The sequence below is a fragment of the Ambystoma mexicanum genome, chromosome 1p, assembly GCF_040938575.1.
Source record: "Ambystoma mexicanum isolate Mex_15411 chromosome 1p, UKY_AmexF1_1, whole genome shotgun sequence".
NCBI classification, from domain to species: domain Eukaryota; kingdom Metazoa; phylum Chordata; class Amphibia; order Caudata; family Ambystomatidae; genus Ambystoma; species Ambystoma mexicanum.
In genome coordinates, this window is record NC_090921.1 from 804,540,987 (window position 1) to 804,552,152 (window position 11,166).

The window sequence follows — 11,166 nt, forward strand, 5'->3', positions numbered from 1 at the left end:
GATCCATCCAATAGATGACCAATTGACCACTCTTGTATTGTGTACATTGTACATTTTGTTAAACTCAGGCTTTAAGATGCTAGCTTCTTTACCTTGACTATCATTTAATCCTGTGTTACGACAAGCAAACAGACCATGTTATTGGGATTTATTTTTGAATGATTTGGGAGTTGATTACTCAAATGTTTTGGATTCATTATTGAAAATGAATAGGTGTCTTATAGGTTTTGTATTAGGAGAATTCATTTTAACATTTGTACATTAAAAATTAGACATTTTCTAAAAATATCGTATTGCTATTTGATTCTGGAGGGACGTTTTTGCCATAGGAGTGCCTGGGCATCTCTTCAATATAACAATGAGCTTTGTATTCTATGTTCTGTAGTCATCACAGCCAGGGACTTGCCTGGAGCACCTGAAATATGTTTGAAATTATAACTACCTATTTAATTATCAGAAATTGCTGAATTATAGTAATTACTTTAGCAGCGCGTCCCCACCCCCACTCTTTTTTGGTATACAGATGTTCACATTACATCAGAGTCAACACATTCCATAATGAGCTAAGTCAGATATATGGGATGGACAACAAGACATGTTTTAAAGTGTCTCTGTTTTAGTAAAGTAAAGAAATGGCTAGTCTAACCCTACTTCTACGATGAAGGTTCCCTATTCTAGAAAATAATGAATGGATGCTCATCAGGATGTCTTACACAAATAAACCTGATCTTCTGTCCAAACCTATTCTATCCTACTGACTGACCCTACCACTAACAAAAAAGAAATTGTAAATTAACCTGGAGAAGTGTTCTTACTCCCCCCTTCTTGGCTTGTGCTGGTTGGTGCTTGATCCCTTCCCAAGTGACTCTCAAATTCTCCTCTTGGTCTTTCAGGCCTTGGCATGCTTGTGCAGTTCACACAAATTCATTGATTTTCTCTGCAAAAGGGGACTCCTGCCCCTCATCAAAGTTTTGCTCAACTTAGAACGTTTTTCCTTCAATACAGCACTTGAATTTGTAAGTCATTCAACTTTGCAACTTGTGTCTCTGGCTCACCCCTGCAGGATGTTTCAGTTTCTTTTAAGCATAGCTTTTCTTGGTCCAGCATGGACCTCCTGGCTCTAGTGCCAGTCTCGGACCTCCTCGCTCGGGTTTGTTTCAGGTACACCTCTCCCGGGTGTTTGAATTTCTCTTAGGTCCCTGGTGGCCCACATGGGCCCTTTGGCTCTTTAACTTGTATCAGTTTCTCGCTATTCTCATGCTTCTGTAGGCTACTGGATCGTTCATACGAGCATGAGCTGTTCGGCCTCACTGGCCTTGTGCGTTGCATACTATTCTCACTCCCTCAGGGATTAGTGGGCTCCTCAGCCATGTCTGGGTAACCCGACCTCACTGGCGGTGTGGGTTCTATATTTTCCTCACCCCCTTGTGGAGTGCTTTGGAGCTTTGCCACCCTCTTCCCTCTCATCTGCATTAGCCATGTACCTGCATTTTGGTGGCTTTCTTCATCAGGGGATGTTCCGGTAGCTATGGAACCATGCATTAATGGTCGTCAGCTCTTCGCAGCAGTTCTTCATCTGGGCATCATGTATTCAATGTGGTCCTACCTCCAAAGTGGATTGACCCAGAGCACAGCGCAGGCTTCCACTTTTTGTGGCTTGCTCAGGCCGGCTGCGTCTTGTATGAGTCTTGGCCCTTTTGCATCCCTTTCTAAACAGAGATATTTAACACCATTGGTTCATAAAACATGAGCTTTGCCTAGTATCCTTGAAAGCTAGATATGTCTGGAAGCAATTTACCACCTTTAGGAACATTAGTGATCCCCGAAAAACTCGCTATATGAGATTCTTGATTTGGTAATGCATGCAGAATCTGTTCCTTCTATATATGAGTTCTGTACTAGGATGAAGTCCGTCCTTGTTTCCCTTGGGCCAATGGAGGAAGATCTAGTGCAACGACCAGGGATCGTTAAGAGGACTCTGTTCAGGGCTGACTGGGTGGAGACTGTCAATTGTATTGGCACCTACTCTACCTATAGGGAATATTCTTAATTTCTGCAAGGGAATGGGTATCTGGTCATTGCATTGAATGCAATACAATCGAATGCCTTACCATCAGAAAAAATTGCATTAAAAAAACACATCGAATGCATTTTTTTTAAAGGTAAAGGGTTTAGTTTAATTATAATGGGTTTTCAAGGTTAAAGAAATGGGGGTTTTGGGGGGACCCCACCGTTAAAATATATATATATTTTAAATGCATTCGATGCAATTCTTTTCGATGCATTTTTTTAGATGGAATGGTATGTCGATGGTAGGAATTCGATGAAATGACTAGGAACCAAGGGAATGTATACCTTTACATCTTCAAAGATTTCCTTGTGCTAATGTACGCATGAATTACATGCGTTTTAGGCTCAATCAGATTCCCACTTATGAAAGGATTAAGTATTGGAGGGATTCTTTAAAGTTGCCTACCAGTAATTCTTCTCATAATCACTGTAGATTCTGTGGGGATAAGGATTCTCCTGAAACTCGGAGACATATAGTTATCATGTGTTCTTATTTTGATACAATACGTCTGGATAGTTTCAAGGATAAATTTGACAAAAACATGGAGGCTTCCGCAAATTTATTTTGGTGTAGATGTATGTGGGGCACGAGCATTTTTTTGATTTTAGCCCTAAAGGAGTTCTTAATGTTAGCCATAATGAATTGGATAAAAAGAACCTTAGCCTCTTATGAGATCTTAATGTTAATTATCTCAGAACGGAACAAAACATAGAACTGATCATGATGTATTGTGGCATTAATGTGTTATATATTTTTTTGTTCTCACTTATTCTTTGTATTATATTCTGGATGAATATTTTAATGTATGTTTTAGTGAGATTTGTATGAGACAGGTTTTAGTTCTATTTTTCGTTTATTATATACTGTTTATGTTGTGTAAGGTGTGTGAACACAGCAATAAAAAAAACACCATTGTTTTCTTGTTTCTGGCATAAGGTGGGGTCAGCAGCTAGGCAATAAGGAAAACATTACTTAGCCTGAAGAAGTTTCCTGACTCCCCCTTCTTGGCTTGTGCTGGTGGGTGCTGGACCCCCTTCCAAGTGTCTCTCATATTCTCCTCTTGGTCTTTCAGGTCTTGGCCTGCTCAAGCGGTTCAAAACAGTTCCTTGATATTCTGTACAAAAGGGGACCTCTGATCCTCTCACCAAAGTCTTGCTCAACTTAGAAAGTCCATTCTGTAAATGCACCACATGAATTTGTAAGTCATTCAACTTTAAAACGTGTGTCTCTTGTTCACCCCTGCAGGGCATTTCTGTTTCTTTTAAGCAATGGGTTTTCTTGGTCCAGCCTGGACCTTCTGGTTCTACTGCCAGAAGGTCTAGGCTTATCATGATTCTCCACCCTCTGTAATTGGCTTGGTTTCTTAGCCTCGTCTGGGCTCTCTGGAACTTAAGACCTTTTGATTCTCTGGTGGCTATTACACCTTTGCAGGGTCTTTGCTTCATGTTCACCCCTCACATGTGTTTCTATTTCTCTTATGTGTCTGGTTGCCAAGCATGGGCCCTCTGGCTCCTTAACCTGATCCAGTTCCATGCTATTCTCAGGCCTCCTTAGGCTACTGGATCATTCAGGCCAGCATGGGCTGTTCAGCATCACTGGCCTTCTGGGTTGCATACTGTCCTCTCCCCCTCAGGGCTTATTGGGCTCTTCAGTCTTGTGTGGGTAACCCATCCTCACCGCCCGTGTGGGTTCCATATTTTCCCCACCCCCTCGTGGTGTGCTTCAGAGCTTTGCCCCCTGTCTCCTCTGCGTTATCCACACACATAGGTTTTGGAGGCATTCTTCGTCTGGGGAGACAGGTGCTCTGGTAACTTCAAATCCGTGCTTCCATGGTCATCGGCTCTCTCACAGTGGTTCTTTGGGCATAGTTGCTTGTGAACGCTGGTGCCTCATGTCTACAGTGATTCCGTTTCTCTCGTCAGGAGACCTGTGTGTCTTGGGCTCTCCACCCTCCTGGACTCGGCAGCATTCTGCAGGCTTTGGAATTCCCAATGCCCACCACGTATTCAATGTGGTCCTGCCTCTTGGGTGGATTGGCTTGGCGCTACAGCAGAGGATTCCACTGTGCTTGACCTTGCTCAGGCTCTCTCTTTCCTCATAGGTATGGGCCTTGGCCCTTTTATGTTCCTCTCTGAACCGAGGGATGTAACACCCTTGGTTCCATGTTTCTCCCATCAAGGTGGGATCAGCAGACAAGCTAAGCACAGTTAAAGGTCCCTGTACCTTAATGTGGTCGGCCACCATGCATCCAACAAACAATTGTGACTCTTGTGTTAATGGAGATGTTACAAACGTTTCACCTGGGGATTCCTTGTCCCCTATTCGGGGTCACCCACAGCGAGATCCCATTTTCTCTGTCCCCTTGGGAGTTTTTTTATGCAGCAGGCTCATCTTCCTAGTCCCAAAGGGGGTGACTCCCCCTTGAGGAGAAGGGACGAATTCTCATGATTCATCACAATAAGTATTTGCATGAATAGTGTGTGGCACACGCATTCAAAGATTTATTTCCAGTTTTCCTTCTTACCACCGAGCCCCTCTACACCCAAGTAGGGCACATAAAGTTGATCTATATTGTTTTTCTTTTCTTAAAAATGTGTTAGAAAATCTGCAATGTGCACACATTTGTATGTGCCAAGTACAAAGGATTACTAGTTGTTTCCTCTTGCATTCCTTCTCAGACAGTTACACATCCAGGACATCAGTGACGCTTGTGGCACTTCAACCTCAGCTGTATTTTCCTTGGAGCCTCATCCCTTTGGCCTGTGTGGGCAGGGCTGTTTCTGGCCAGGTCTGGTTGTCCTGGAACATTTCTGGGACCCCACAACAGGGGCTGATGAGTTCCAGCAGAGACAGAGATGGAACATTGACATTCATAAGCCACATTGCTATAGACCCGGACACCTGGACCAGAGGAGTTGTCACCTGTGAGGTTCAATTCAACTCATCCGATAGTTTGGTGAAGAGGAACCTGGTCTACAAAGGTAAGATATCTTATTGCCTGTCCATAGAGAATGGCACTGAGATGAGGTCAGGTGTCTATCTCGTGTTATATTATGCTTGAACAGAATTAGTTATGGGAGATAGACGATAGAACTACCAGACTGTTATTTACTGGGGCGCAGTCAGAGGGCCTAACCCCACCCTTGGTCAATACCTTTATGGGTGACCCCTCTCCCTTAGCCAACATTGCCTATTCCTGAGGTTTCTGATTCCGAAAAGAAATAAATAACAATAGCAGCTGGGCAGCAGAGGGTGGAACCCAAACTATCGTTCTCTTTCTCCACTCGGGCAATGGGGTCAGTACCAGTTGTCCATGGCAAAAGAACAGGGATTTCCTTGACCTCTGCTCAAGTGAGAGCAAGTACCTTCCCCTTCAGGTGTAGGAATGAGCAGAGACTTCCCACAGCCGCAGAGGAATTTCCTTCGGGCTCAATAACGCAGACTGGGAGGAAACAGTGCCTTAGGCGTTCTTTCTCTTTTCATATCTATTGGGAATGGTACAGGAAGGCTACACCCATGCATATCCATGGCAGACATTTGACTGGCTATGATCCAGTCAGAATGGCGTGATCTGACCGTGTGTGCAGAGCCAGTTTATAATAGGTTACTTGTGTAGGTATGGGAGTAAAGCAGACTAACTATAACATTGCCTTGTCTAATGAATGGTGATCTCTCTGCATCTTTTGAATAATGACTATACTCTACTTATCGAATGTTGAATTCACTGTCTCCATGGGAAAGAGACCTCACAGTGTCTCTTAAAGGTTAACCTCACTGTGCGAATGAGTGCTGACCTCACTGTCTCTATTGAATGCTGACCACGCTGTGCCTATTGAATGATGACTCGTGTGTGTGTATATTGAATGTTGACATGAATGCTCACTCAACTGTGCTTATGGAATGCTGACTTTACTGTGCACTTTTAATATTGACCTCACTGTGCATAGAGAATGCTGAACTCATGACCCACTGAACACTGATCTCGCTGATCTCGCGTCACATTTGAATATTATCCTCACTGTTGTCATTGAATTCTGATTTTACTGTGCATACTGGATGATGACCACTTTGTGTCTTTTGAATGCTAACCATCCTTTGCCTATTGAATGCTGACATGTCTCTATTTATTGAATGCTAACATGAATGCACAAGGCCAGTTCCACCTCTATGAGAGTCTCCCTGGAAACTACAAATAGGAACCTGTAATGGAATCAAGTACTGCAGTGTCAGCTCAACTCATTAGGGATTTGACCTACAATCCACTTTCTACTTCCAAAACTCTCTCGCCTGACAAACTGCCTGCATATAATATGATCTCAGGGCTCCGTAACTTCTAAAAATGCACTCTTTAATGTTCTGACCTCTCAACATTATCAGCATAGATGGACAACCATCATCAATTTCCACCAGTATCAAACATTCTGCAGCAATTTTCACCTCCACCTACAGATTCCACTTAAACTAACACAGCTATTAGTCACAACAACTCCATAGACTCAATCTTGTTTGTGCATCCCTTCAACCAGTTACTAAGTATAAGACATTAGTTTCCCACCTCAAACTAAGCTTGATGGTGTTTAATGCTGCAACATCCAAAAAAAGAAAGGACACTGATACCAGGCTCTAATCTGCAGATCCTTCACTGATACGATCCACCTCAGGGAAACTGGGCACACCATGCGCAGCAAAGCCTTATTAGCCATTCTCCTTCCGTCTTCTATGCATCACAATCCCTATCAAGTAAGCTCTACTAAAACGTCTAGAGATCCATGTATTAGCTTTATGTGACACGGTCAGGTGCATGACCCGGTCAAAAGGGGATGGAGGAAACCTCTCAACCTGGGCTGGGAGGCCTACCAGGGTTTTCATCAGAGCCAGTCTTGCCCTAGAGGCAGGGTGTGGGAGTTGGGGGCCCCCAGTCCCTGTCCCTTCTACCAGTGCCTGCATGACTGAAATGATTACCTCCTTATCTTTCCCCATACCTGTATTGCACAATGTGGCCATTTTTTTCCTCTGTTTGTCCCATAGTACTACATCACCCTGAAGGCCTGGTGGTGGAGGAGGGAGTGAGCCACCCAAGAAGGGGGGTGAGAGGTAGAGAGTAACTGCGGACTGGCAGAGCAATCTCCACTTCAGGCCAGCTATTCCAATGCTCCACACGAGAAGGACTGTAACATTTCTTTTACATTCACAATGACCGCAGAGCAGACCGTATATCAATCCAGTGTCCCAGATGCTCGGCGGGACATGAGCTGCAGCACTATCCTTACCTTCTTCAGGAATGCAGAGCGGTCCCCATCCAACACTGGAATATCAGATGCTCCAGTTGGCCCTAGAATTAACTGGAACTTTGATGGTAGTTTGGGCGGATGTCACTTCCAAATGCAGGTGGACCCGAGCATGAGAAAAGAGCAGGGCTTAAACCCCCTTTATGTGTTTGCTTATCTATAATGAGTAATGAGAATAAAACTTTGCGCTAGGCCAATGTAGTCACACAGTGATTTCAGAAAAATAGTCCATAGAATTAGTGTCTCAGAGTCTTGAGTCAATCGCTAATCCAGTTTATTTTCTGGTAGTAACATGTGCAAAGAGCAGCCAACACGTGTTTCGACTAAAAGTCTTTCTCAAGGAGAGTCATTAATGAAAGTATCCTGTAAACCGGTACCTCCGATGGTATTGATGCAACATCAATCAATCTGTCTCCCTCGTTGGAAATGAAGTTTTGTGAAGAAATGTCCTGTAACGAGTCAACTCAGATGCGCTCTGCGTGTTTCCCCGTGTACCATCGGACTATCAGAGTATTCCCAGAGAACGCCAGTGCCCCCTGGCCCCTATCACCTGTGGCGTACCTCAAGACTTGTGCGTCCCCCCCGCCTGCTACAATATATTCACTAAACCCATTTTTGACCTTTTCGACTCCCTCTGCATTTCTTACACTAACTATGCTGATGATACACAAATCCTTCTTCCACTCTCTGGCAATTACACTGACGACGACGCCAGGTTGTATGTCGTCTATTTGACTGTTCAGGAATGGATGGCCTTGCATTGCCTATGCTTGAAGAACGATAAGACTTAGCTCCTCCTGGTCGGCCCGCCGGCAGTGATCAAGAAACTCACTCCCCAATATCCTTCTTTCAACATTGATGGCAACAGGATCCCAGTCTCCCTTCCAGAGAAGCCACTAGGCGTCTACTTGGATGCAACACTCTCCCTCTCTAAGCAGGTGAATGCTATTGCCTCTTTCGCAGCCTACTCCACAAAACGCATTAATGCTTCAAGATCCTTTTTATCTTCAGACAGCTGCCTTACTGGTGCAAGGACACTTATCGGATCGAGACTGAACTACTGTAATGCACTGTTTGCAGGCACCCCATCGTCCAACATCCAGAAAATGAAAGTGATTCAAAACAATGCTCTGCGAGTGGCCGTTAACATTCCCAAACTAGAATACATCTACAATGCAAGAAGGAAGGCTCACTGGCTCCCTCTACAGGAATGGATTGTCTTCAAGAGCCTCCCAATAACTCACAGATGCCTCACTAACGTTGTATCTTGCAGAGAAGTTCCAGAAAGTATAATCTACCAGACCAACCGAAATTCAAAAGATCCAAAGCAGGAGGGTCTAGCTTCCTCACAATTGCACAAAGCAATGGAACTCTTTGCCCCCAGCCTTGCGTTAGGAGCAGTATTATTGGGCGTTCAGCAAAGCGCTGCAAACATTGCTCTTTGCTTGAGTTGAAAGGGAACCACCCCCTACAATACCCCTACCTGTTTTTTTATGTGTAACATGTAATGCAACAGCGCCTTGAGGCCCGAGGGTTGAGCATGCTTTATTAATGGAAAATAAATAAATAAATCGTGGAATGGGAGCTGGCTTTCTGGTATTAGGAACACCGCTTACAATTCCTGGGGCACTGATAAAGAGGTTGCCAGAAGTGGGGTGAGATCGAGGGGTGGTGTTGTCTGCCCATTTCCTGTAAGGTCCTAGTGGAAAGGGGGTATAGGAGGTGGGGAGAAAGGGGCTGAACTGGTATTTTATCTGCATTCTTCCTTTATGCATCTGTACTCTCCCTGGTCATGCGCTGCATCATATACTCCCCTGGACAAAAATACATGATATTTAACTTGCATCGCCTCTGATTCATGAGCGGGAAATATTAGGCTCTCCCAACTATAAAAGAGTGACGTATCATGCAAACAATAGATGCATGTTCACCAGATTTCAATGATGGGGAAGCATCGGGCCAGGCATTTTAGTTATATTTGCTATTTAAAAGCTGATCACCGAATTACCAACTTCCCCTAGTTCTTAGAAACGTTCCTACTTCAATTCTATTCACTATGTAAAGATGTGTAACTAATTAGCAAGAAAAAGAACAGACACCGTCCATCCCCACAATGAGCTGGCACGTTCAGAGTGTCAGCTGCAAAGGGCAATAACCTTGGACTTTTTCCTGCGATCTCGGCCCTGGAGGTGGGACAGGAAAAGGAGGCGAGAAGCAATGCTTTCAATGTATCGTGACTCTGTCTTTTATGGCATGACTTCTGACTTTGGTGGTCACCTGATGCGCGTTTCTGGGGGGGGCCGGGGAGAATTGGAGTTAGTGGGATTAGAGGGAAATGCAAGATGGAAATCTGGGCTGTTGGTGCGTGCTGATCACAAGTGCTCACTGTGTGTGTGCTAGTGCAACCCTCTGTGCATTCCATTACAGCACTTTTCATTTGTTTTGCCATGGGGGAGCGACATTTGTTGTTATGCTCCTTTTTGCCCCCGCAAGTGTTGTCCTGTGAGTATGAATGTGTTTGAGGGGTTATACAGTGGTGTGATGATTGCAACGGGATAAGAGTGTGATTGGCACTTTTCTAGTGGCCGGACTGCTGCTTTGTATGTTTGATGGTTGTTGTATGTAGAATACAGTGGAAAAAGAGAGTGGGGGGGAGTCTTTTAGTGGTTGGGAAGGTACATTTTTAGAGGCCATGTGTTTGTTGTTTGTTAGTGGGTGCTTGGTTCCCGGTATCCCTATTGAGCTCGTATCACCCAGGGCCTTCTCCTGTCTCTTTGTGGATATCACCATCGATTAAACTGCAAATCACATTTTCTTCCTTATGAAGTAGTGGTGGCTACTTGTACCAGCATCACCCATGAGGCATTTCAAATGTTATTTGGGATGACGAAGCTCTGTCATCTGTAAATGTGTTATTGTAAGTCATTTCTGATCGAACTTGACATCCCTGTTCTTCATAACACAAACCCAAAATAAATATGTGTTGAGGTTGGTCTGGTTCTGTGAGTTGTACAGCAAGACAGTCTTTATTATTTCTCATAGTTTTAAGTCACAGAATGATCCGAATTCACTATGATCAGGTGATACACTTTTGGAATATTCTGGTTAAGGATGTCATTCTAGGCATGTGCTGCTGTGCTAAATTTGAAAAGAAATCAGCCTTTAGCAGGGCTGGCGCTCACCTTGAAATGTATTTAGAATCGAATAGAAGGGACATAGAGATGAGCTGCTAGTTAGGACTTTCTTCCCTGAGGCTGACCAGGGCTTTGGAATAGCTGAAGAATTGGGGGAGTCCAATATTGCGCTTTCACCTTCTGTATTTATTATAATACCAAAAAATATAAGAGCGTTTGAATTCACTTCATTCAAATTTCAAAGTAAATCACAGAAATACACTGCATTTTTGTACAAACGTTGCTTGTCAGAATTGATCAAATGATTTGTAAGTTCTAATGGCACTTGTATTCACTCCATTCAATAGTAGGATTGCTATATTTTTTTCCACTATTGTTACTTTGCTTGAATATTATTGCTTAAACTCAACAATAGTAAAATTGCTGTATTTTTCCACAATTTTTACTTGGCTTGAATCCTTTGGTTATGCTCCCCCTGCTTCTGTGCATTGTTGTTGTTCAATGTGCATAAGAAATACCTTCAGGCATGCTTCCTTGCTTGAATTTATTTTGGGGTTCTGCCATAAGGTGGGATTTCTGGCGCATATCTTGTTGCTGGGATGTCTGGGTTGAGCCTGAGGTTTGGTGCTCAGTGCATGTGGTGATGATGTTTGTTGTCGCCAGAGCACTTGCC

General features: G+C 43.8%; 1 protein-coding gene across 1 annotated transcript in view; it reads left to right on the forward strand.

Moving 5' to 3' along the window:
- Window positions 1-11,166, forward strand: part of LOC138581108 (uncharacterized) — a 91,762-nt gene that overhangs the window by 69,551 nt on the left and 11,045 nt on the right. Inside the window, exon 3 of the mRNA XM_069652191.1 lies at window positions 4,750-5,052. Coding sequence (XP_069508292.1) covers window positions 4,750-5,052 — 303 coding nt within the window. The remainder of the gene's footprint in view (window positions 1-4,749; window positions 5,053-11,166) is intronic.